Source organism: Neolamprologus multifasciatus, chromosome 7 (genome assembly GCF_963576455.1).
Source record: "Neolamprologus multifasciatus chromosome 7, fNeoMul1.2, whole genome shotgun sequence".
NCBI classification, from domain to species: domain Eukaryota; kingdom Metazoa; phylum Chordata; class Actinopteri; order Cichliformes; family Cichlidae; genus Neolamprologus; species Neolamprologus multifasciatus.
In genome coordinates, this window is record NC_140445.1 from 64,481,177 (window position 1) to 64,508,888 (window position 27,712).

The window sequence follows — 27,712 nt, forward strand, 5'->3', positions numbered from 1 at the left end:
CACAATATAAACTTGGGTGCACCACCAGTAATTAAACTCTTCAACATACATAGGAGACTATAGAGCTCAAATTATATCCACGTAATTGGCAGGAACCAGGATTTCCCTCATCTCCAGCCGCCACTTTGCCTACAAAGCCACCGGCTCATCCACCCTTACCCTCATCAATTAAAGTGACTGAATTCCAACGACAGAAGACTCCTGTATATCCTTCTGGCCGCAAGTAAAAAGCCTCTTATGAGAAGATGGCTTAAGCCTGAACCACCAACGATAGAAGACTGGATACATTCTGTGCAAGAGATCTATACGATGGAAAAAGTGTCATTTTCTCTTAAACTTCAGAGGGAATATGGTCTAAATGGACAGACTATGTTAAGCATATGAGGTGTGATTTTGTATATGATGTTACAACCCTGAGTACTACGTAAACCTACCTGCCCTGCTGCCTCCTAACCCTAGTTTTTTCTTCTTCTTTTCTTTTCTCTTCATTTTGTCTTCTTTATTTTTCAATTATAAGTTAAAACGTGACAGCAAAGAAAGTGTAAAAAGGCAAACTACTGTTATGTTCAACAGCTGTCCCAATAAAAGAGATAATAATAAAAAAAAGAAAAGTGACTGAACGGGATCCACAGTAAGGAGTGACAGTGCTCTTAATTTTCTTTTAATATTTATTGAACTTGTTTCCAATTTTCAATTCTTATCAATTACATTAAAATGAAGGAGACTGAAATATCCGTAATGTTCACTCGGGCCGTTTTAAGAAATGGTGTTATAAACATGCTAATCACATGTGTCAAGTGGAAGAAAGAAGCTATTCATTCATGACAATGGGGATTTTATGGTGGGCCCCAGCAGTGTGTTGGCTTCAGCAGATACCCCACAATGCCGCTGGCTCTGTTTGTCTTCTTGAGCTGTCGTCTTTTTCATGCATAATCTATGAAATCAGTCACTGACTCTTTTAAACTGCAGCGATAATGAAATTTGGTTTAAGATGCAGAATGTGTGGGGATGCAAAAGCAAATCAAAGAACTTGTTTTTGCTCAGCTGAAATTACACTTTCTTGTTAATATTGTTTATAGATTTATTGTTGATCCCTGTTGTTGATGCTTGATTTGGCAACGATTTTACGCCAGATGCAACCGTCCCCATTTATCTGGGGTCGTAACCAGTAGGGGTGCAACAATACTCGTATTGATATTGAACCGTTAGATACAGTGCTTTCAGTTCGGTACGCATATGTATGAACAATACAAATTTTTTAATTTATTTTATCAACTTTCCTTCTGACGATGCTGTCTGTGTTGAGCGCTCAGTGGATCTGCGCTCGACAGTGCAGCCTAGGCGGAGTAGTCGAACGCAGATTCACTGAGCGCAGGGCAAGCTAGCGAGACAGAAGCTAAGCTAGTTGCAACATGGCAAATTGAACCTCCCCCACCCTCATTCAGATCTGGCGTTTGGAACTATTTTGGTTTTCATGTGACGTATGACCCTGAAGGTAAGAGCGTCATGGACTAAAGTAAAACAGTATGTTGGATGTGCCACGCAATGCTCAATTACATTGGTGGGAACTAGTGTGTTAGCAGGTTAGCTTGTTAACGTGTTGACACAGTCCAGCCCCATGCACGGGCGATCCGCGGTAGCTCGTTAACGGAGATTTGCCGTGTTGTGGCGTTAACGTCATTTCAGATTAACGCTGACAGCACTAGTGGGAACACAACGAATATGACTGCACATTTACTCCGACATCATCCTCGTGCAAAGACAAGTGGAAGCAGACATAAACAACAAGCACGCATGCTACAAACTTTACCCGAGTCATTTAGACAGCCGTTAGCACATGATTCTCCTTATGGGGACCTGATATGTTTAATATGCTGCTGAGAATATAGCCCAGAAGAAGCGTATAGCATAGCTTTTATTTTGGAAAGAGACATTTCTCTGTAATAAACTCTCTTTTCCAAAGATGAGAGATTCCTCGATCAGATATATTTATTTTTTATTACTTTGTTGTTTCAGAAACATTAAATTTAAAAACTGTACTTTTGAGTTAAAATATATATTTATAATTTTAATAAATGACAAATTAAAAGAGCATGAACATTTTTTTGTATCGAAAAAATATAGCACTGTGAAACCAAAGTATCAAACCGAACCGTGAATTTTGTGTATCGTTGCATCCCTAGTAACCAGCGCTATTAATTTCTTTATTTATCCTTCTAGTCAATTAAAAAGTAGAAGACGTACTCATGCATATACGACGTGTAACCTAGTGGGAGAATGACCGGGTAGCGTGCTCATGAGAAGGAAAACTGGAAAGAACGTTTGGGGCACAGAGAGTGGGCTACCACTGTGTCTGTGGGGAGACCGAAAATACCAGTGGGCTTCGTTTAGATATCGAATCTCCACGATGACGTAAAATTGGCAGATCTTCGCCAAACTCTTTTCTTTTTACGTGCTGTCAGAAGCTGAAATCTTAATAAGTATTTTATTCTGAAAGGGTAACTTTGTCTCCAGCATAGCGGCGTCCAGGCTGAGAGTCTGATCTTCATCACCTGATTGAATTAGAATCCGATGAGAACGCCTGACTCTTACAAAAATGCCTCTTACGAGTAAAATTCAAGTGTTCCACTTTGTAAAATTGGTTATTGATATGCTTCCTATTTGCTTCTTGAGTGCTGCTGAATATTTTTTCTTTATAAGCGTACGAGGCACTTGGTACTTTACAAAAACCTTTACTCTTGTGTAATTTATTTCTGGTCACATGCCCAGCCTGGATGCATTCTGCGGGGAGAACGGTTTGACTATTTTTATGTCATTTTCCTTCAGGCTTTGGAGGATTTAAAAAAGGGGGTAGTTTGGTCATACAGCTGTGTTTCCCTCATGGCTTCATCTCAAATTCATTGAGTACTTGTCATCAGGATTTTCCCTTTACATGTCCTTGGATTTCAATCTCCTTTTTAATATCCAGGCTCGTCTCCTATGTGCTGCTTAGTCTCAACCATAAAGAGCCAATCAATCTTGAGTTTTCGATGGCCTTACGTGGAATCCTGCAGTCATTAGATGTGGATATTTTTCTCCACCCTGCTCCTTCTGCGATCTTATTATACATGAAATTGTTCCAGTAGCTCTTCTCTCTTGATCCTTACTAAGAGACTAAGGAGATGGGGAGATTTCTCATGGATGTGCTGCTTTTATTCTGGGTTTATAATTGCATTGTGTGGTCATAGCAGACCTCTTCCAAGGCCGGTAGTCCACTCATCTTTAATATGTAATTTGTAACCAAACCCATGATAATAATCTTTGCTTCCAAAACACAGCATCAAAATCGGATTTTTCCCTGGCTCGCGACCCCTCGAGCATATCTCACAAAATTCAGCCTTGTAGGTTCTGCAGACAGGTAGACTTCATGGTCGTCTTTCCAAGTCGACCACGAACAAAGAGTCTTTGACCAACCAGAAGGACGGACTGATGTATACGAGAATCGGCCGGTTCCCCCGGCTCGGCTTTCAGAAGTGGTGCGAGAATGGAAATGATAATTTTCGTAAAGCGATGAGGAGGAGTTAGTCAGGCATGTGATATAAACAGACTCCATGCTGTCTTTATTTTCTCAGTTCAGCGGGGTCACACACACATTCTTGTTTTGGTGACCTTACACTTTTCTAAAAATATTGAGTTTAGGAAACGTTTGAAACATCTCTCAGGTTTCCAGTTTCACCACAATTATTCCGATTGGTCGCAGCATGCGTGGTAGAACGCACACTCCAGGCTCACGAGCCTTTTTCTTCTCGTTAAATATTTCATGCTGTGTAAGTAAACACGCCGTTTCGTAAATAATCAAAAACTTTGCTCATATAAAAAAAACCCAAATCTCAACGGGGATAAAAGTGCAGTTTCTAACGAGAAAACAAATGTGAGCGATTAAAGCACGTGAATGAGATCCAGACAACTTGTGGAGGAACTGAGGATGGTAGCCACAAGCAGATGATTGAGAGAGTAATGGGAGGTAGAAAAGTTTTTCTGAGGCTTCTCTTGTTAGTGGCCACATGATCCGTCTGTTCCTTCGGGAGTCGGAGTACAGGCTGGCGGTCGGAGCAGGAATGTGCTCTCGCCTGGAAAAGGCTCGCAGTGCACAGAGAGGTCCTTCCTGCTGCCAGCTCTGCCGAGGAACGGGCTCAGCCAACAACAGAAACTGAACCTTCCTCTCCAGCTGGCCTCTTAGCTGGTACAGCAATGGGGCTTCGTGATGATGATGATGATGATGACAAGAAGCAGTGGATTTATAATTAGAAATACACCGGAGAAACTGACCGTATCCAGGCGTGTTTTTGTAGTTGTTGCAAAGTGGATTGTGATGTCACACCTCTCGATTCCCTGCTTGTTGAGTGTGTTAGCTGCTCACTTGGCTCTGTGACATATAAGAAAGAGACAATCTGAGAAGTGAGCCCTGGCACGGTGGCTCAGTGGGTCTTCGCCTGCCTCGCATCGGCTTCTGTCTGTGCTTCGCTGCCAGAAAAATCTGCTGTGCTTTTGAGGCGATATATATTCTATCTGGCCTCTTTGGCTCCACCGCACTATGCAATGGAAAAAGAGCACACTATCCAGAATGGCTTTGAGATGTAATTGAACCGTAATGCCTCTTATGTGAGGATTTTGCAGAGGAATGAAGATCTCGCTTGACGAATGGGCCCGAGAAAACAAACTGGCGTGTCTGAGGGGTGAAGTGTAGAGTTGGGCTACCGACTCGTGAACCTGCTTCTTCAGTCTGACTGGAGAAGATTGGGGGGAAAAAATCCAGTCATTTGTCTGCTGACATTCAAGGAATTTCTATTATATCCCTGTTGATTATTTCCATGCCCTTTCCAACATCCTGCAGCCTGTAGTATTTGTTTCCTTAGATCCATCATAGGTGGAGCTATTTCTGCTCACCGGTTTCGCAGAGACTGGGTGATGGATCATTTTGGGATTTGATGGATGCCAAAGTGCCCGCTGCACCTCACCAAACTTCTCATGAGCTTTCTGCTATTGAGAGCTGGGCTTGTGCCAAAGTGAAGTGTTCGGCTAAAGTCTCAGAGTGGCCAAAGAAGCAGTTCATTACCTTTGAGACAACTGGGTTTATTATACATAAATTCTTCTCAAATTTGTGTTTATTTTAACATATATTTAAAAAAAACTGCTTGTCATGAGGTGTTGAACACTCCGTCTCACCTCCTGTCTCCAGACTAATCGTGTGTTAACCGTGAGGAGAGATTACAATGGAGTGCACTTGGCTTGTTATCACTTGTCATGCACCACCTATCACATTTGCAATTACACCGCTACGTTTTTGTTTGATTTGAAGAGTCGATAAATCATCAGCAGATAAAAAGCAGCAGAGGTTTGACGAGCTGTCGGACACTTTGTAGTGTGACAGAAGAGATAGGAAATCAGTTTACATCTATGTAAGGACTCCCGTAGGGAGAAATGTGCCTTCCTTTCCCCCTTACGTGACCCCTGTCGGCCGTGCCCACGACCACTGACACACAGCTTGTGGCTAATGTAGCAGCATTAGGATAGGTCATGTAGGTTCAACCCTGTCAGGGGATGTCTAACTGGTCTTTTATTTAGTGGCCACGGCTGCAAGCAGAGGCCAAAATGACACATTAAATGTTTTAATTTGTACTTACTCATGGACACTTACCTCGATTTTTTAAAAATCTGTTCCTTTGGTCTCTGCAGCAGAAATCAAACCGGTGTCGTCTCAGTCGACCTTATTTCTTAACTTCAGAAAATTACACACCGGATGTCTGTATTTGTGGGTTTGGGTGTGGTTCTCTTGCTTAACCCTTTAAAACCGGTTGGAGCGGGCACGCTCTGTTTTACGTAACTACATTTAAATCCCGGTAGCTCTGCAACCACGTGAGCTAGCGCAATCATTTTTTTGCATATGAAACCGGAGGAGTTGTACTTACATCTTATGCCATCAGCTTGTCCTCGGTCACAGTTTCCTTCCACATATAGTTTTGCAAAAACTGCATAAAAAGCACTTGCAGCAACAAAAACATAATATTCCAGAAACACGCTTTGCTGATCCGATCAGCTGTTTGTAACACTTCCTACATTGGATTAGACGTCAGCACGAACTATCACATCTCCGCCATGACCTGCCTGAAACCGGAAGTGACGTCATTTTCGCGGAAATGTAGTTTTTTACCATCGGGGCCTCAATGAGCCTATACTGGTGTTTTTACAAGTTATCTTTGACTTTATGACTTTCTGTGTGGTTTCTGGGATGCTTAGGACTCATATTGCACTGCTGGAAATAGTTTATTTTGATGCAGATGCTGCTTTTTTGCAAATTTGCATTATAATATTTATTTTCGTTTTTCCTGCAGTGTGTGAAAATTGGTGTATTTCAAAAATAAAACTATGAAGACACTCAAAATAAATTTCCTGTGGTGGGAAACTATTTTGTGCAACTTTTTTGTATTTACAGTTTTGAGGGATAAGCCTCTTAAATTTCTCTAACTAGAAATATATGTTAAAAAAACAAAAACGATTTTCAATTTTTTGTTGTTTATTGCACTGTTTTGCAATTTATGTAATTACTATGCACTTAATGCAGACATATTATTAAAATCTGGGCTATAACGGTTGTATTGATGTATATCAACTTGAAATGCTCCCAAAAATGGCTCCACAGCATGTAAAAATATAATATAAGTTCTGGCGGACTTGGTTCTATGGTAGGTCTTAAAGGGTTAAATCCCAAAGTGGTGGTGGCAAAGATGCCCAGTACTTAAAGTTCGCCGTTTCATTTTCTGTGTGTGGATGCCGCATGACCACACGTTCAGGCATCACCTGTAGAAACCCACAGCAGCAAATAATGTCTTCAGTTGTCACACGTTTGTTGAATGTCAGAGACCAGTAGTCTTTGTAGTAGTCAACGCAACATTCAGATCAAATACTGATTGATTTCGTTGCGATCAGAAGTTCTTCTCTGACCATTTTTTCTCTCTCTCTCTTTACAGCCGTGCAATTAAGACCAATCAGGACCTGCTTCCAGAGACGCCCTGGACAAACATCTTCTACGATGATTTCTGGGGCACCTTACTCACACACAGCGGCAGCCATAAGTCTTACCGACCCCTGTGTACCCTCTCCTTCCGCCTTAATCACGCTGTGGGTGGGCTGGAGCCTTGGGGTTACCACCTGGTTAACGTGGTCCTCCACGGGGCCGTGACAGGCCTGTTTACCTCACTCGCTCGCCTGCTGCTCGGAGGAGGACTGTGGAGCCTACTGGCTGGCTTGCTCTTCGCCTCTCACCCAATTCACACCGAGGCGGTGGCGGGTGTAGTCGGCCGAGCCGATGAAGGCGCCGCCCTTTTCTTCTTGCTGTCCCTGCTGTGTTACATACGTCACTGTAGGCTGCGGGGGCGTGCCGGGTCCTGGCGGCTCGTGGCGTGGTTCCTCGGTAGCTTGGGTTGCGCCGCCTGCAGCATGCTCTGGAAGGAGCTCGGAGTAACCGTTCTGGCTGTATCGGCGCTGTATGACGTCTGCGTTTTCCACAGGCTCAAACTGCGACAGATCGTTGTGCTCCTTTACAAGGTAAACTGTTTGTTCTGTTGGAGTTTTTAGGCTATTCATGTTTGCAAATCAAGGTAAGCCTTTTAAAAGTGAAGTCCATGTTTAATCTGAACTGGGCTGCCCCCTTCCATATCGTCTCTTTGTGCAGCGATTCAGAAGGATCACTCAGTGCTCCTCTTATGTTTAAATTGCAAATTACTAATCCTCTCACAAGTGGGCTGTTTTTATTCGATGGACATTGGAGGTTTTCTCCATTTTTCTGTGTGTGTAATCAGATGGCGTGCAGCGATAAAAAGAGATGGAAATGAAAATATTTTTCAGGAGAAACAGCTGAGATAACAAAAAGCGACGGTCATTTTATATTTCCTTGTCGCCTTTGAAGCATCCAGCCATTAAGAAGCCCTTTCCCCCAACAGCTCCTGTCAGAAGTATTTACTATTTGCTGTCTACTTCCTGTGACATCCCTGAATCCCTGCCCATCATCACAAATTCAATGAGACATGTGCACAGATGTGACAAAAGTGTTCCAGAGGAGCCAATGAAAGGCGATCTTTCTTTTGGAAATGCTGTGCGGTAAGGAGGGACTGTGGTCAGCAAGGCCGTGTGTAAAACATAAGACAGACAGATGAAACGATAAAAAGCAACGAAGAAAATGAGAAGCCTCTCCTTTTTAGTGTGCAGCATCGTAAAAATGATGGTTGCGGGACTCTAGCTTCATGTCCAAGCTGTCCTCTCATGATTTAAGCCTATCAGACTCCCGGTGTTGTCTGGATTATTGCCCATCCATTGCGGCAGGCGGACAGACCTTCTAATGGCTTGTCAGGCATGGCTAGACCAGAAAGGAAACAGGGCCAAAAGGGCTGCAGGAGATGATGCCTCAAAGCTGACAGTTTTTCTACTTTTGATTGAAAGTCCAAAAACCCTGCTGATCCAATTGTCTTTGCAGGAAAACAAAATCCACTGGAACATAGTTGCAGGTCTGGCACAGTGCAGGCCCTGTAGATGTCTTTCATGGTTTGCCATCATGGTCGGCTAAATTGGCAAACATCACCGGGGTCAGATATGCTCTGCTGCTGCGCTGCTCGTCCAGCGTAGCTTCTGTAGCTCGGTGTGTTGCCAAAGTGCTTTACATAAAAATGCTTTAAGCTTTTTACAGATATTAAAATAGAATAAGAGTCGTGTATTTCTTTGAAGTAAACAAGGTTGCAAAATTAAAAAGAGAAATGTTAAGATTTGTCTGCAGCATGTTTCTTTGTTTTTGCAGGAAATGACAAATAAAGGCCGTCCGTCCCATTGCTATTACTTTGTGTTATTGGTGCCAGAGATGGGCAGTAATGGGCACTCTAATCCGATTACTTTTTTCAAGTAACGAGTAAAGTAAGGGATTACTATTGCAAAAACGGTAATTAGATTACCGTTACTTTCCCGTAGGAACGCTGCGTTACTGCGTTACTAAAACCGTGATTTATTTTGCGAGAGTGTCTCATGACAGTGACGTAAGCGAGTGCGACGTTCGTGACAACAGCTGTGTGCAGATCAACAATGGATCATATATCGAGTGCAGAGAGAGTATGAGCGTGCAGCGTTTAAAGCGTGGAAGTACTGACCTTACTTTGAGTTTGATTCTATAAAAAGTGACAAAAACATTAGTGTCCGTTGTGCGTGGGAAGAAAACTTCTTTTTACAGCGAAAAAAACCCCTAAACTTCCAAACAAGCACCGAGTAGCTACGACGTAATGGGAAACTCACAGAGAAACTCGCGGATTCTTCCACTGACCGCGGCACACCTGCACCAGGGTAACCCTCCGCCTACCCCACTCCTGCTTTACAGGTGAAAATAGAGCAACAGGACCGCTAGTCTTTGACTTTATTTATTTTCTGCTGTTTTTTACTTGCATCTATTTGAAAGACTGAGTGTAAACACAAACAAATATTTTATTTTATGTGCTGGAATGTGCAGAAAATAGGTTTAAATGTTAAACAAATTTCTTCCAGTCAGAGAATGTTGCAGATAATTACATTTTTACTTGATGCATAAAGTTAAAAGGTTAAAACTAATAAAACAAGTTTTAAAAAGAGACTTTTCCATTTGATTACATTTTGTATGATGGATTATGCAGAAAAAGTAGAATTGGGCTGAAAGATCTATCACTTTATCACCTATTCAGGTTGTAAATCGTGTTTTTAAAAAGTAACTAAGTAACTAAGTAATTAATTACTTTTGAAAATAAGTAATCAGTAAAGTAACGGGATTACTTTTTGGGGGAAGTAATCAGTAATTAGTTACTGATTACTTTTTTCAAGTAACTTGACCAACACTGATTGGTGCTGAGCCAGTCAGAGACGTGTAAAATGGAAATACACGGTTTTTTATCGGCTCTATAAAAGAGGACACGCCTCTGTAATGCTGCTACAATGGGTGTGGTGTGTCAGCTTTTCTCAGTACTAAAGTGTTTATTTTTACTGTAGCTGTCATAACAGAATAAAAGGCTGAATTGACGTCACATCTGTCATTTGCTTCAAAGATTGCCTCGCAGTTGTTTTTCAAGAATTGCAAAGCCACTTAAAAGTTTTATTATTTTTATTAACAGTAAACTTTGCCCGAGTATCCTCGTGGTGTTTGCATCATTCAGATCACGGCTGCTCAGCAACTCAAAGTCGAAACAGCTTAAAACTGGTATGAAAAAATAACAGTTAGATCTTTGCAAGACAAAGAGAAGTCAGGTCGCAGTGGGTTACTGTGCATTGAGGAGACAAATAAGGAGCTGTGGGCTGTCAGGCACACGGGGAAAACAAAGTTTTTTTGAGGCAAGACTGTAAAAAAAGCATATTTTTTGGAAGTGACTTTGCTTGATTTTCCTAACTTTAGCTGACAACCGTCATTATCGTAGCATATCATTTAGTCACACCACAGACAACATAAAAGCAAGAACAGCCAGAGGCCTGTCATCATCACTTCAATCATGTTGACTCGAGACGTTTCCTTCTTATATGAACATCTGCGATGAAATGCTGTAGTACTGTATCCTCGTGAGTACGTATGTATGCGAGCCTCGTGACCCGATCGCTTACCCAAATGGCAAACAGTTCATTACTGCGCCGTGTACATTTGTCTCTCTCCGTCTCCGTGGAGCGAGGCAGTCACTTTGAGTAATGGGACGCGAGGGGGACTTATTCCTCAGGGTGAGCTGAGCCTTCAGCCGCCCATATGAAATTTAAATTGTATACAGTGTTGCAAATGATGATCGCAGTGAAAATAAATACAGTTTGCGCTTTAAATTGCGGGTTGAGATTTATCAGCTGCTGAAAATCTGGCTGCTAACTACCCACAGTGGCACATTAATATTCTGTGATAAGAGGGAAACTCGGCATAAAATGCAAGAGAGAGGATCTGTCAGCCTGTCCTGGCTTTTTCCATGTTTGATTTCAAGGAACTATTCTTCATTCAGGTTAAAGAGGCGGGCTCGGTGAATGACTGACACGCCGTAATGGGCGCTATATATTTTATCGCCAAGCTCCACTCAGCTGGAGTCATTTGACATTTAGTGTTGCTTATCTGATTGTGGCGCACAGTCAATTACATTAGAGTTTTATATCTGCTGCAAATCTCCCTTTGTGTCGCTGCGGCTTCTGTGTGCAGTTTAAAGAGTGCAGGCAGTCGAAACTCAGCGTCGCTGTAATTCCATGTAGGTTTATAACTCATCTCATTGAGACTTTGACTGCAGACTCTCTGCATACAAATCAGAGGCAGGAGCTAATGCATGGGTATTATCTTGACTGATTTTTTTTTTCTTCTCGTAATGTGTTGAAATTTGCATAACAGATCTGGGTGCAATATGTAAAACTAGAGCTACTAGTGTCTTTTTCTCTGAGCCTCATAATATACTTCCTTTCTGATCGTGTATGTCAGATTGTCTCCTCTTGTACTTTTGCCCCCCAAATAAAACACAGTTGTTTCTGCCAGGCTTTGTGTATAGAAGCTGTTCTAGTGTCTTTAGTTTGGAACTAAAAGGAACTTCTGGACATATTAACTGCTGTAAAAGTCTGGATGTGGAAAAAGGGGGTATGCATATTTGTAATTCAACTAGAAAAATTTGCATTTCCTGCGAAAATGCTGTGTGGATGAAGAAACTGAAAATACTGCTGAAAACAGGTGAAGAAGCAGACATTTATGCTGAAAAGTGGTGAAAAGCCAAAAATTCTACTGAAAGGGGACCCAAATAAAACACAGTTCTTTCTGCCAGGCTTTGTGTATAGAAGCTGTTCCAGTGTCTTTAGATGAACTTCTGGATTAACTGCTGTAAAACTCTGGATGTGGAAAAAGGGGGTATGCATATTTGTAATTCAACTAGAAAAATTTGCATTTCCTGCGAAAATGCTGTGTGGATGCTGACGCTGAAGCTGTCTGCTGAAAATAGCTGAAAAAGATGAAAAGTTGCAAAAAATTGTATGGCGGTGAAGAAACTGAAAATTCTGCTGAAAACAGGTGAAGAAGCAGACATTTTTGCTGAAAAGTGGTGAAAAGCCAAAAATTCTACTGAAAGGGGGAAAGACGGAGAAATTTTTTCTGAAAAGTGTTGAAAAGCTTTTTTGCCGTGAGCAGGATTCGAACCTGGCCCTCCTGGTCTCAAAGCAGCTACTCATCTCACTCATTCTCACAAAGAAGAGGTGGAGAGACTGACAATTCTGCTTGTCACTACCCGATCCGTACCGGAAACCCGATCGGTACCTCGTATGCACAAATCTTACGTCACTTCCTCTCTTTGCCAACATTGCGACATTCAATATATTTGAATGATACGGTTAGCGGCCAGTTAGCTCTTAGCATTTCTCAACAGCTCTGCCTCCTTTTCGACTACCGGGACATTTAAACAATGGATAATCCGTATACAAACAAATTTTTGCTTTTCTCCTCAACAGAGAGCGTCCCCCGATTGAACAACAGCGCCGTAAAATAAGAAGAATGGCGCCTAATTACAGAGTTAATAATACAGACTTTGTAATATGTCACATGAAGATTCATCAGCCAGATGAAGTGTTTACTGACAATTGACAGTGATAGCGGACATCATCATCACTTTTCTAATCAATCCTCTCCACACAGACAAGCATAAACACACTCGACTATCACTAAATCAAATTTAACACACGTTTGTAATGACGCTAATTCAGTTTACAATAGGGTTCATTCGCTCGGTCAGCAGGTGGCAGTATCCTCGTACACTGGGGTGTAAACTGCCATTAAACGAACAGAAGAAGAAGAAAACCCCTGCACATGCGCGGTACGGATCGGGTAGACCCGATTTGTACGGTCCGACTTTGCACATGCGCAGTAAGGATCGGGGAGTCTTTTTATTTTTATTTTTTGTCTACATTATATTAAATGTTTCATTATCGGAAACATTTTAAGAGATACTTATTATTCTTAACATCTTAACAGATACTCTGACCTGTAACTATCGTAAAACGCTTCAACCGGAAGTAGACACCTTTCGCACATGCGGGGTACCGATCGGGTTTCTGGTACGGATCGGGTAGTGACACTGCTGAAGAGAGCAGAAGCTGCTGAGAATTGTGCTGATAAGAGGTGAAAAGGCTGAAAATTTTGCTGAAAAGAGTTAAAAAAGTTTAACTGTTAACTGAATGAAATGTTGCCATAAGCAGGATTTGAACCCGGGCCTCCCAGTCTGAGAACAACTGCTCATCTCACTGAGCTAAAACACAGGTCAACCCAGCGAGGAAAATCAGTGACCCCACTGATAATGTGGAAGAAATGGGCAAAAAATATTGCAAAGAAAATTCAATATCTCAAAAAGTCTAGAAGTTATGAGCACCAAAAGTCATAGCAAGAAAGAGCAGAATTTTTAAGATTTGAACACTGAAAAACGTACGGAAGCAACTTGAAGATGAAGAAAAGATAAAGAATAAAGAGAATTGTGCCCTTTGAGGCATCCACACAATTACTATTGGTTACCCACTTTCATACCAGAAAATAGGCTATTGCTGCTAAAGCTGGAAGTTGCAAGGGTTGATCAGCACATACAGAGCATGTTTTTGCAATGTGCATAAAAAAAAATCTGTAAAGAGAGAAAACCTAATGTTTAAATTCAATTATTGTTCATGAATTTGATTTATTTGCATTGTGAACATTGAATGTTTCACACATGTTGCATTTGGAGTGGAATCAAAGTGTAGGACTCTTTCTGCTGCTCGCTGCTCTGAAAGAAGGACAATGAAAGAGATTAGAGGGAAACAATAGGCGCAGACGGTAATAAAAAAACAACAACAACAGGTGTTGCATGAGCGTTGATGCCAGATTCATGGTATCTGCAGGCGTACCCCTCGTCCCGTCGCCCTCACCTCCAGAATGTAACGTTGGATAAGCGGTTGTGAAAACGTCGAACTTACAGTTTGACATGTTTCTTTGAAGAATCTCGCCTTCCCCCACTTACTTTTCCTCCGTGCAGTCATTAGTCTGTGTGCGATTACTGTTGACTGTACCAACACTTACTGTGTTAATATCTGTCACTACTGCCTTCTGCCTACCTTGGCTGCTAATTAGTTCTTTCTAAGACGTGTGATGTCTCCTAATACTAGAAAAAAATGAAGAAAAACTGTCATTAAATTGTTTACTCACGTTGACCTTTACAGCGTTGATACACACCAGTTGCTTTGCCTGATTAAAGCTTTTACGACCATGTGTTGCTACGTGTCCTGCTACTCCAAAGGCAATGAGTTTATAGCATTCAAATGTAGCATAGTTGGCAGTTGCGCATGTTTGGTGTAACCACAGTTTATGTGGAAAAACGTGCTTTTTATGAGACTATTTCCTGCACAACGTTAGCTAATAGGCTCATTTTCAATAAGAGATACTGAAACGTAATTAAGTGTCCTAATTTAGCTGAGGAAGGAATGCTTTTTAATGTGATCTGACGAATTTATTCCATAGAATAATGCAATAAAGTGTTTGTTCATGAGACCTGGTGCTCTTTCTTTGTTAGCTCACCAATAAAATACACGTTTAGACAATTGAAGACAGTGAAACTGGCCTGTTTGCAAGTTCTAGTTAGGCCATATACTTTCCTTCATGAAATGCTTTTCTTTTTATTTAAGGGCCCATTTCTTCTCTTTGAATCATGGTCATATTAAACAGGTCCTTATTTAACCAAAAACAGAGTCTTGATGTTTTTTCACCTTCCTGAAAGTAGGTTAAGGCCCCGACACTAGTGATACGACTGTGTCAATCCTTTGAAGCTACGGTGTCGGAATCTGATGCTTTAAGAGTGTAAAATGGATAAAGAGGAATTGTCTTGGTGATGTCATGTCAATATTGCACATGCCATAGCAACTCCCAAGTGCACAAGAGTTCAGCTACATCTTTAAACACGACAGTCCTCTGCAGTCACTTCCAACATGACAACGAGACCAGTGGAAAGTCATTTCTAAATCTAGGAGGAGACCCAGCTGGCCCTTAGCGATTGTCAAAATCACAAGCATCATTTTTTCCTCGCCTCTTGTTTTCTGTTCACACTTGTATGGTAAGTGCACAAGCATAAGTCGCGTGTGCATGGATGGAACATGTCCGAAGGGTGAAAGTTTTCTCAGACTGAGTGCTCAGGCGTTGTGCAGGTGGTGGGTTCAGCTTGACCTCATGAGACTGGAGGCGCATGTGGGAGATGTGAGGTCCGTGCACACATGCAGCATGTACACGTGTAGTGCGTGTCTACATGCCAGGTTGTGTGTGAAACGTATAGAGCCTGTATACAAATGTGACATCCATACATACCCTTGCTGTGCATTAGAAACACAGCTCACCCCACACATTTTACCTGGGGCTCCACAGATGCTCCTCCATGCTCTAATGGCTCCTGTCACAGTGTGATAGATGGAGCCTGGTGGGCTCAGCTAGTGCCCCCTGCCCTCACCCACCTGCTTCTCACGTGGGGAAATACATCATCACTTCTGGTCTTGATTGGGAGACGGTTAATCGGAAGCATAGATAATGTAAACACATTCATAGAAAACCAGGATTAGTGCTTAGGCTGCATAATTTATGATGTTAGTTGGACATTTGGGGGAAATAGTATTAATAATATTTAATTAAAGACATGAACTGCTTTTATAAGATTGCTGTTATTATACACCTGCCATTATATTAGCTTAGCTCAGCATAAGGACTAAAATAAAGAAATGGTTAGCTTAAATGCAGTCTGAAATATTGAAAATTGACGATCTAGTGAAATTCCAAACAGCACAAATTCTATTCAAAGCAAAAAATAAAGAACTGCCAGGTAATATTCAGAGTATGTTTTTTTTGGAAGAAGGAAGTTATAATTTAAGGGGTTTTTGTAACTTCAAAGAGCCCGTTCTCACTCCCGAGGCGTAACATGCCGACGTTTTGTCACGTCCCGCGGCGTTCCTGAGGAACGCGAAAGGAGACCTTCGGTGTTCTTATGGTACGCGGCGGGTTATGGCCGAAATCCAGTGCAATGACGCTCCCGCGGTAATAAATGTTCCAGCCCTGTATTCCAGCCCTAAACCTAACCTTATCCCTAGCCCTAACCATAACCTTTTTCCTGACCTTAACCAAGACTTTAATGATGTTAAATAGCGTGTTTCTAAGCGATTTGAAGAAAAAGAGCGAACATGTGTAGATTGAGTCCATACGGTTCTCATATTTCCTCATTTTTCCGAGGTCGTCATTCGTACTACAAGAAAAGGCTTTTGTGTTTCTGTTCATGGAGTGAAACTATGGAACAGTCTGAATATGGAATTAAAGCAACGTCCAAACATAAAACTGTTCAAAAAGAGTTATAAAAATATGATCTTCTCGAACTATAAAGAAAAGGAAAATATTTAAATTAAGTGAATGTCTCTATTTAAAAAAACAAACAAACAAAAAAAAACCCTCATGATGTGATGTTATAGTATATCAGAAATCTGTTCACTATTTTTATTACAAATTATATCAGTAAGGAAGCAACTAAATATTAACTGATAATTTATGGCAAAGGGGTGGGATTAAATAAGTGTTTACTTTCTTTCCCTTTCAACATGTAAATTAATCAGAACGTTTTTTTTTTTTGTTGTTGTTGTTGTATGTAATTTGTATAGTATTTTTTTTCTTTTCTAAATGTACTTGTATATTGTTCACATGTTGAAATAAATTACCAATCAATCAAAATCAAATCAATCAGGATTAGTGCTTAGGCTGCATAATTTATGATGTTAGTTGGACATTTGGGGGAAATGGTATTTAATTAAAGACATGAACTGCTTTTATAAGATTGCTGTTATTATACACCTGCCATTATATTAGCTTAGCTTAGCATAAGGACTAAAATAAAGAAATGGTTAGCTTAAATGTTAACCAGGAGAGAGTAATACATTGGAAAAACATCATTTGATCTCAAACAATAAGAGAATGAAAAACAAACAAAAAATGTTACCAACTGAGCTTTTGAAGGGCTAACTTTGTTAGCTTTGACTCGACATCTTATTTCAGAAGGATTCCAAGTTAACCACTTGCTGAAATTGCATTTTGGTTTCGTTAACATTCTCATAGATGTTCTCATCCAACTCAGTGATGCCAACACATTTAATCAAAAGTCAGCATTCTTATTTAAAAAAAATAAAATACTGGAAGTGTTTGCTGATACCTCGTCTCTTTAACGCCAAAAAACAGCTCACATGCTAGCAGTGCAATATGAGATCAACTCCACACACAGACTACTTGAATATCTTTCACTTCGGGCTAAAACGGTGCAAGCGCTACCACAGTGATGGAACCTGACTTCGGCTGGCTTTGGCTCAGCGTACCGATCATTAAATAGAAGTGAACCTGACAGGCCCGTTGCCAGCGACAGCCAATATCGTGGCCCTGACTATGCTGACAAAAACAAAAAAGCAAAAGATTCCTGCTGGTATAAAAACAGATGTGAAACAGTGCATGGGGCTTGAGATATTTCACACGGTCCCTTTCCTCGCTTCTTGCTGAAAACCATTTGTTCTTTTTGTAGCCGGCACGTCTCCGAATCGATAGCGGTTGTTATGTAAGACCTCGGCTCTAAAAGGGAACGTCCCACAGCACCAGTGTCCTGCTCTATCCTTCAGTCTTGATGGAGATGTGTATGGATTTACCGTTCCTTCTGTTTCCCCAAAATCATTAAGCTTTCGCAAGGAATAATTTATTCAGCCAGACGTATTACAGGGAGTCGCAGTGATGTAATTAACTTCAGTGTATTTGTTTGTTTTTAATGTTTAGTCAGCATTTAAAGCGAGCTGGCTCCTTCTTTAGATGCAGTACTGCTTGTTTCAGTTTTTATCCGCGGCTCCTATTTAAGGATCCTTTTATGGTCTCAGCAAATCAACTGGCATATAGACTTCCAGCTAACGTGCCGATATAAATGGACTAGCGTAACCCTCTGTAAGCCTTACATAGACACTTCATCTCATGTATTTTCTTGTTTTTGCCTCTCTTTGAAACGCTTGACTCAGTGTCGTTTAATTTAATTAGGGAAATTGAAAATGGTCACCAAAAATTACACCCCTCAGTTTTACATAGTTGTTTACAAAAGCGCTTTGTTTTCAGAGGTTTTGTGAGGTATGGTTACGCAAAACAATCAAATCGCAGTCAAAATATAAAATGTGGAGCGGCTCAGAGTGGTGTGGCAGGTTTACAGTACTCCTGGGAAATTTTCTCAAGTGAGTTGTTTGTATTCTTAGTACAGTAAATACAGCTTTTAGGAAGTCTAATCAAAACAAGTGGAATCAGATATCCAGGAAACTTTAAACTGCTGCCATAAATAAAATCATTCACATGCATAACCTGGGCAGCTTGCCACCGTACACAAACTGAAGCAGGAGAAACAAATGACATGAGGTCCAAATCGAGGATTATCAGCGTGGGCGTTCCAAGTAAGATGGACGAAAACTGATGAGAAACTGTGCATCTGCAAAAGAGGAAGAGGGCTGAAATGTGTTAGAAGTGTTAAAGAAGAGCGATGGTAATGGATGCAACAGCCAAGGGACAAAGAGGAAGACCCCGGGTCTACTGAAGATAATCTAGGATGAGTCTGTGTGAGACACTTCTGCTGGATGGCCTGTCGCTACCCGTGAGCCTTCAATCACTGGATGCTATTTAGGAATACACCCAGACACCAAGCTGCTGATGTTGAACTCATCAAATCAGTCAGGCATGAAGGATCCCTCTGGGCATTTTCAAACCATGCAAATCATGTTTTCTTTTAGGGTTTTGGGGGTTTTCCTCATCCTCAAAGTCATGTTGCATTAAAAGCCCCACACCTGCATATAAGACCAAAATAATACTGTTTTATCTGCACTAACGTCATAGGATGAAACTGTAGGGGAAGTTCATCCTCTAAGGCTACGTTCACACTGCAGGCGAAAGCGCATCAAATGTGACTTTTTTGACCCTATGTGACCCATATCCGATCATGGTGTGACAGTGTGAACGGCACAAATCCGATATTTTCAAATCCGATCTGGGTCACTTTCGTATGTGGTGCTGAATCTGATACATATCCGATGTTTTAGAAAGCGACTGCTGTTTGAACGGACGCATTAAATACGTCTTTTATGTCACTGACACAAGACAGACGCCAATTATCAGCGCCGGAGGAGACATCGCGAACGCTTCCTGTCCATCCCATGTAGATGTTAGTGAAACTGTTGGGAAGACAACGTTGGAGAAACGTGAACATTTTATTTGTACTGTATAATCTGCAGATTCTGACAGAAATCTGAAACTATCCTTTGAAGCAGCGCTCCTCTAAAACAGCAATAAGGATCATTATTAGGCCATTCGTAAATAACAAAATAACTTTATAACTTAAAGCAAAACTGGGAAATGTAAAGTCTGAAACAGTCAAACAATACTGTTGCTCTGGGTCTAAACAGAGCGCGTTGTGTGTGACGTCTTCTTTTGCGCATGCGGCCGCTTTGAGCGTTCACACTAGAGCGCGTTTGCTGTCACATTTTATTTGTAGTGTGAACGAGCAGACAAAAAAAATCGGATTTGATCAAAAAATCAGAATTGAGCATCAAGACCTGCTTGTGAACGTAGCCTAAAAGATGCATAAAGATGACATCGTGGAGTCTGAAGAACAGATTGTTTCAGCTTTTCACTCCCAAACTTCTCCAGTAAACTTTTCTTTCTTTTTTGATCTAATTATGTCCGTTCAGAGCTGCTGTTCTCCTCTCAGATTAAATGCTCAGCTAGTATTGAAACAAAGCGTTTCATGTGGAGCCAGGAAATTTTCTTCCAGTGTGCTGAACTTGTGATTAAGCACATGCAGATTGTTGGGCATGCTAACGCAGCCAAGTCTTGCTCTTCAGCTGTTTTCCCCTCAGTTCCTTCTTGTTTAGCTGCTGAGTTTGTCCTTAAACATTCAGTCATCCGTTTGGTGTGGATGGAATCTGCCCCACACCCTGTTGTAGTTTCTATGTAACACACTGGATTGATTGTTGCAGTGGTAAAGCCAAGCCACATTGAACAATCCATCAGTTGTAAACATGGGTTCAGATTGTGAGATGAAGCCTCTTCAACAATGTGATTTGTATTAAGGCTTCAATGGATTAAAGATACTTTTAGAACGTGTTAACTTAAATATGTAATATCTTAAATCCTTTTATTGCAAAAGAGATGTCAGACCTGCTGGTTTCTGTGCACATCTGTGAATTTTTCTGTCAATCCTCGACTCATTGGTAATCTCACCATACAGCTGTACTGAGATATTTTACTGAAGACCTACAGAAAGAAGTTTCTTTCCTTTTCTGTTTGATCCTTTTCTTTGTAATGCTGATCAATAATTCACTCTCTAGATCCCCATCTCTGCTCGGCCATTTTTGATTTAGTGTCTTTGCTGAAAACTACAAATTAAAGTAATTGCATGCTTCTTTGGTGACTTTTATGATTCGCCATGGATTTTACCAGATGATACATTCTGTGAATTGTGTGAAACAATGAGCTGAATCACTCAGTTAAGGTCTGGTGACTGTGCTCATCACAACCCCAGTCTTTCCCTTCAGACGGTGTCCTGCTCTCCTGCTTTTTAAAAAAGTCGTTACTTGTGAGCGTCATACTTAATCTGCCCTTCACTGAACGTGTCTTTCACTGTGATAGAGTTCACTATCGTAGTGAACGCAACATGAACGGTGATTTTCGGAGCCGTCTTTGTGTACTCAGGCCAATGAGGTGTGTGTCTGTTGTGCACTCTTTGATGTCTGTAGATTATTGTTGGTGCCGACATGTTTGAAATGAGTCGATTTTCTTTTTTTCTGCTTGTTTGTTCGTTGCTTTTTGTCTTTTTTCAAAGAGCATTTTGAAGTGTTTCTGTGGCCGACCGAGAGCAGCAGTCTCGCTCCAAGATTTTCCTTTTTCTAATGTGTAGAAATGTTTGTACTCAATGAAACAAATAAGTGCACACACAAAATTACTGCTGTGTTCAAGAAATGTGCACATGAGCATATTTACTGTGGTGTGTTAGTGAATCTAAATTATTCTAAATCAACAGGCCTGTGCTATCTGTTTGCTTCTACACATTTCTCAATATAAGCAAACAGTTTCACCTTTGGGTAGAGAGGAGACAGAGACAGTGCTGAGAGCAGAACGAACCCTGCACTGCTAAAAGGAAGGAGAAGGTCTGACTGCAACACCTGAAACAGTGCCTGAGGAGGAAAATGGGCAAAGCACACATAGTGTCTCCACGGCAGTGAGGATAGTTTAAATTAAATAATACATTTACATTTAATAAATTAAAAAAAAATCTAACATATTGAATTTCCCCTAAGACTCACTGTAAAAACATGACATTAGAAAAGTCTAAAAAACACTGGAAAACTATGACAAAGCATTTGTAGTAATAATAATAATAATAATATAGTAGTAATAAATATTTACTGTACTCGGCTTCTCTCATGTTTATTCCTGGCCAGTATTCACAGTAACAAATGGCATGCTGTCACTATGTCTGTGGGCAACTGTAACATGACACACCAGACAGAGTGGTTCAGAAAGTGGTTGACAGAAGAAAGGATGCAATTTCTACAACCAGCATGTGACATTCCTCTGACAGTCTATCTGCGCAGATTTGGACCCCTGCTCTGGCTTTGACTCATTCATTCATGCACCGTAGGAGCTGACTGCCGCTCTAAACCCAACAATACAATGGCTCTGATCTCCCAAATGCATAGTAATGAGAGAGAATCCAAGCATGTACAGAATAAATCTAGTCTGGACACAACTGGCAACATTTTTTAAAAACTGTACATTTTTACTTTTCTTTTCATTTATCTTTAAAGTTTCAAACGTGTACTGTAAGCAGCGCGGGGCACACACACGTCTCCCTCCAGCAACAAAAAAATTCCCCCCCTTTCAAGCTTGAATCAGCATCTTGTCGCAGCGAATCTGCAGTAGCGGTCACATAGTCTGGTTGGCCCTTGCAGTACAAATAAATATGGGAAACAAAAGCCCAGAAATGGGGAACAGTCGGTTTATTTTTCAAACCATTTCTGTGGTTTCACTCAATAAATGTCGTCTGTGAAACGTTAAGGCTTTGAGTCCACTTTGGTTTTCCATTGTCATTATGTTCTTATTGTTTGGGCAGCTTGACCATTTTGCCTTTTCCAGTGTGTATACAGAGTATAGAAGGTGATTTTAGAGTCCTTTCATTCTTTGTTTCTCAGATGTGACCCAACAAATAAACTGGGAAAACTTCACAAACTTCACAAATGCAACATGGCAGAAGTTAGTGAATGAAATTAAATTTTGTTTTTTCATTCAGCAAGTTTGTCATCCTCCTCGTGCATACAAACAATACCTTCCTGCCTTTATGTGTAGATTTCATCCTCTCAGCTGCTCCCTCTGATTGGACAGAATAAGGTGCCATTACAAATCTATAGATGTCTGATTGCAGTTGATGACAGAATAAATGGGAGAGAGTGACTCTGTCTGACCTCTGATTGCAGCATGAAAGCATGACATGTTTTAGCCTTTTACAGTAAGGGCCTTTAAAGCGGCTCAGTTAGAAACAGAGTGAGCGAGGCTGGAATGTTGACTTAATGGTTTTGAGAGAAATGGATCCCATGTTGCTGCAGTGATTATGGTTAATAAAGGCTGACCGAGAGAGCGTGAACTGGCATATTTTGTCGTGTATTAGTTGGAAATATTCTTGTTCACATTTGCTTGCTTTCATCGTGTAAATTCCAAGTTTTTCCACAGCAGGTGATACTACAGAACTTACAAATGAAAATGTGATTTTCACATTTAACATGTCTTTGATCAGTAGTGTGGTGGGATTCCCCTCCTGTAGGCCTCCTTCCTACTTTGTCTTACCTCCTTCTTCATTACAAACATATCTCTCTCGCTGCAATGTACTCCATGTGTTTTGAATAATACTAATCATCATCTTAGTACTGACCAGTATTACAGTGATTATCAGGCAGCCATAAGACAGAGTCTCTGTTTTACAGGTAAATTGATGTATGGAGTATTTCTTCTTCAGTCACCTTTCTCACTCACTATGTGTTAATCCGGTCGTTAAGTCTGACGTCACTAGCCGTGTCTGGGCCTAAACTCCGCTGCAGGTCCATATATCAAACGATCACTATGGCATTACTGAGAGTTGAAAAACTGTCTAAAGTCTTTCATCTTTAATAAAATGATCAGCGTTCTGCTCTACCAGGTGTAACAATTGAGTTTAACATCCAGGCATCCATGAAAACGGAATTTATGACATTTAACGGAGTTAGAAGTTAGCAGGAAGTTAGCTCGCTAGCTTCTATCTAAATACAATATAGCATGTCCTGACTGCGGGGTTTTGGAAACAAATTCAAACGTACAGCTCTGTTATCACTTCCAACATAAATGAAGACAGAAAACTAAACAGCAATGACGTTTGTAGGGTTACTGAAGTTTGGCTAGCTGGTATATAATGATGTGCTACGTGACCGCTAGCGACACAGCTATGTTAGCATAATATAAACAAGCTAACGTTTTTTTCCCCTCCATAAAAGTTAACGTGAGTGTTTTCGGTGGTCAGGAACAAATGTAATTGCATGGCAGGATGCTGTAAAAGGACCAAACTTCAGCCAGGAGAACAACTGAGATAATCCATCCACAATACGAGGTTAGTTATTCATATACTGCTGCATGGGCTGGGCTGTAGTTACATCCTAAGGGTTTAAAAACTGAGCTTAAATAAATGATTAGCGGTAATAAAAGCCGAGGGAGGTCAACAGTGATCACTGACTGTTTTAGGAGCTGTTTGAGATTAAATAGAAGAAAATACAAAACATTAAACATGTTAACAACACAAAAGCCATATTAAACGCAGACTACTTTAGGCATGAAGTAGGATTCGTCACGTCATCACTTAACGACCGGATAGACGTCGCAGCAGATGGCCCCGCCCCTCCCTGAGCCTGGTTCTGCCGGAGGTTTCTTCCTGTTAAAAGGGAGTTTTTCCTTCCCACTGTCGCCAAAGTGCTTGTTCATAGGGGGTCATATGATTGTTGGGTTTTTCTCTGTATGGATCATTGTAGGGTCTACCTTACAATATAAAGCACCTTTAGGCGACTGTTGTTGTGATTTCACGCTGCATAAATAGAATTGCATTGAAATCATTGTTCATGCTACACAGTTGCACTTGTCTTTCTCAGATCAAGTCCGCAGCTTGATCCAACTAACTTGTTATATCTTACAATACATTTCAATGTACATTGCCCGTAAGTAATTTAACAGTCACCAAAATTTGTAGTTGTGGAGGAGTTTGAAAATGAGCCACGGATGTAACTTTAAACGTAAAAGCCAAAGAGCATATTTTGCAATCTGTAAAAAAAACAAACATTTATTATATTTCTTTACTATAGAATAAAATAAAAGGGTTAAATAAATAATAAAATAAAACAGTTGGTGCACATGCGAGAGAAAATTGCGAGCCACTAATTGAGCTTTATCATCAGCCATCTGTTGATGATTCATAACACACTGTTAGGAAATGGACAGGCTCGTATCTTGTCTTACTTGCTAACTATCATGTTTTACACCCAAAGTCTGTCTTACAAGGGGGGAGCACAGCAGCTGCAGCAGCCGAGAGATAGATGGTAAATTTGTGGTCCATCAACCACAAGCTTGATTAGTTGATCCAGCAGTTAAAGATCAAAGGCACAAGCACAGAATGTATCCATCCATCAAGCCTGCAGAAAGGTTTATGCAGACTTTTTAGGGACCCGTACTAAATTCGAGCTTTCTGGGAGTGTGTGTGTGCACATGCGTGTGACAGATGTAATACTCACTGATTGGTACCCTGAGCTCATTTTTTCTTTCATTATAAGTCCATCAATGTGAGGCAGGATCTTGATGAAAGGCCTTCTGCAGACAATTGATCTCAGTAATGATGAAGAGGTGGGGATAGGTCAGACATGCCACTTCTTTCACTGGATTTTCACTTAGGTGCTCGCTGAAGTGAAAGCCAGTCACAGCGCTGCATTTTGATGGGCTACCTATATGTGTTGTGTGATTGATTTTTTTTTTTATTCTCTTGCGCGATAGAATAATGCCCATTTACCAAATGCAAAAAAAGGCTTGAGAAAAGAGCGTTTTTCTCCAAGCAAATTAATTAAATTTCTCCCTGAGGTCTTTCCACTTTTTCGCCACAAACCTTCATTCACAAAACCAAATGGATGTTTAAAAGAAAAAACCTGATTGAGTTTTCTTCTCAGTCAAATGAACTTAATCAAAGTGGAGACGTGGAAAAAGGCAGGCACAAACAGGGATTCTGTAATTGGCCTGTTTTGCATTTTATCTCCAAGGATATTTTATTCACACGCATGCCTTATAAAGCCTAAATTGTTTCAGTTCTCAGCTGATTGCTGCTAAAACACAAAAGAGAAGAAAAAAACACTGCCCCATGCCTCCTACAGGGTTGTGTTCAACCACCTATTTCAGACTAAACTGGATTATTGACAAAAGACACAAAGCGGGAACGCCTTGGTTTTCCTGCATAATAGAGCCGTAGCGCCCTGGGAGCCGTTGCCTGGTAGTAATTGAACTTATGCCTTTGAACAGTAGATGTTTTTAACTGGAGGCATAATATAGAAGATGCACATGTTTGTTTATTCCAGAGATTATAGCGACGGGGTTCATGTCCCAGAATATATTCGGAGCATTTTCACATTTTTTTCTTTTGCCACTTATATATTTTTTAAAGGTCAGTGCATTTGGTAAAGTATGCCAGGAGGAGTAATGGAGTTACAAATGTGTACTGAAGCAAAATCAAAGGGCTGTTTTATGTTTTGGGTGCTGCCCGAAGACTTCGATATGCACAGAAAAAGTTGAACCTCAGTGCAGCACAAGAATTTGAATGAAACACCGCCTCAGTCTACAGCACTGGCATATGGACGTGGTTAAGGAGGAGGTGTCGGAGTGTTAGCTGCTCTCTGGGAAGAGTTGAGGCATATCTGTTTGTCACATTTCCAGGTACGAATGATTAGAATTTAGGGCTGTCACAGGTGAATATGGACTGAACTGAAACATAGTTGCCACTTCATTGCATCACGCCAAGAACAAAAATTATTTGCAGAAAAGTACACTGTAAAAAAAAAAATCGTGATATAAAAGTATTTTACAGTTTTCTACTGTTCTTCTAGAATATCATTAAATTCACATAAATAGACGGTGATTCTACATTTCAAATGTAAATTAACGTAAAATCACTCTAAATGTAATAAAACATAATTTTCTTGTTTTGTAAATGTATCTGTCTGTACATATGCATATTTAGTAGGGGTGCAACGATACTCGTATTGATATTGAACCTTTCAATACGCATATGTATCGAACAATACAATTTTTAAAATTTATTTCATCAACTTTTCTTCTGACGATGCTGTCTGTGTTGAGCGCTCAGTGGATCTGCGTTCGACTACTCCGCCTAGGCTGCACTGTCGAGCGCAGATCCACTGAGCACAGCGCAAGCTAGCAAGACAGAAGCTAAGCTTGTTGCAACATGGCAAATTGAACCTCCCCCACCCTCATTCAGATCTGGCGTTTGGAACTATTTTGGTCTTCATGTGACGTATGACCCTGAAGGTAAGCGCGTCATGGACAAAAGTAAAACAGTATGTTGGATGTGCTAGCAATGCTCAATTACATTGGTGGGAACTTGTGCTTTAGCACAGTTAGCTGTCCAGCCCCACGCATCCGCGGTAGCTCGTTAACGGAGATTTGCCGTGTTGTGGCGTTAACGTCATTTCAGATTAACGCTGACAGCACTAGTGGGAACACAACGAATATGACTGCACATTTACTCCGACATCATCCTCGTGCAAAGACAAGTGGAAGCAGACAAAAACAACAAGCACGCATGCTACAAACTTTACCCGAGTCATTTAGACAGCCGTTAGCACATGATTCTCCTTATGGGGACCTGATATGTTTAATATGCTGCTGAGAATATAGCCCAGAAGAAGCTATAGTATAGCTTTTATTTTGGAAAGAGCCATTTCTCTGTAATAAACTCTCTTTTCCAAAGATGAGTGATTCCTCGATCAGATAGATTTATTTATTTTTATTACTTTGTTGTTTCAGCAACATTAAATTTAAAAACTGTACTTTTGAGTTAAAATATATATTTATAATTTTAATAAATGACAAATTAAAAGGGCATGAACATTTTTTTGTATCGAAAAAATATCGAACCGTGACACCAAAGTATCGAACCGTGAATTTTGTGTATCGTTGCACCGCTAATATTTAGATAAAATACATTCACAAATGCATCATAATTTCACAAATATTTGTCCGTTATTTGAAAGATTGAACTGTCAAATGTAATTCTATGGAAAAATATATAAAATGATTCTTTACATCAAATAATTATTGTTATTATTGTTATGGCTCAAGAGTTGGCAGTTCGCCTTGTAATCAGAAGGTTGCCAGTTCGAGCCCCGGCTCGGACACTCTCGGTCCTTGAGTCCTTGGGCAAGACACTTCACCTACTGGTGATGGCCAGAGGGGAATTATAAAGTGGAACTGTAAAGCGCTTTGAGGGTCTCATAAAGCGCTATATGAATGCAATCCATTGTTATTTAAACCAACTGTTAACTGTGTATTTCTGTACATTTAAGT

At 40.6% G+C, this 27,712-nt stretch overlaps 1 protein-coding gene across 1 annotated transcript in view; it reads left to right on the top strand.

Annotated features, from left to right (window-relative positions):
- The window catches only part of tmtc2b (transmembrane O-mannosyltransferase targeting cadherins 2b), a 111,049-nt gene that overhangs the window by 43,706 nt on the left and 39,631 nt on the right, over positions 1-27,712 (top strand). Inside the window, exon 2 of the mRNA XM_085165078.1 lies at positions 7,008-7,584. Within this exon, the coding sequence (XP_085021204.1) occupies positions 7,008-7,584 (577 nt within the window). The remainder of the gene's footprint in view (positions 1-7,007; positions 7,585-27,712) is intronic.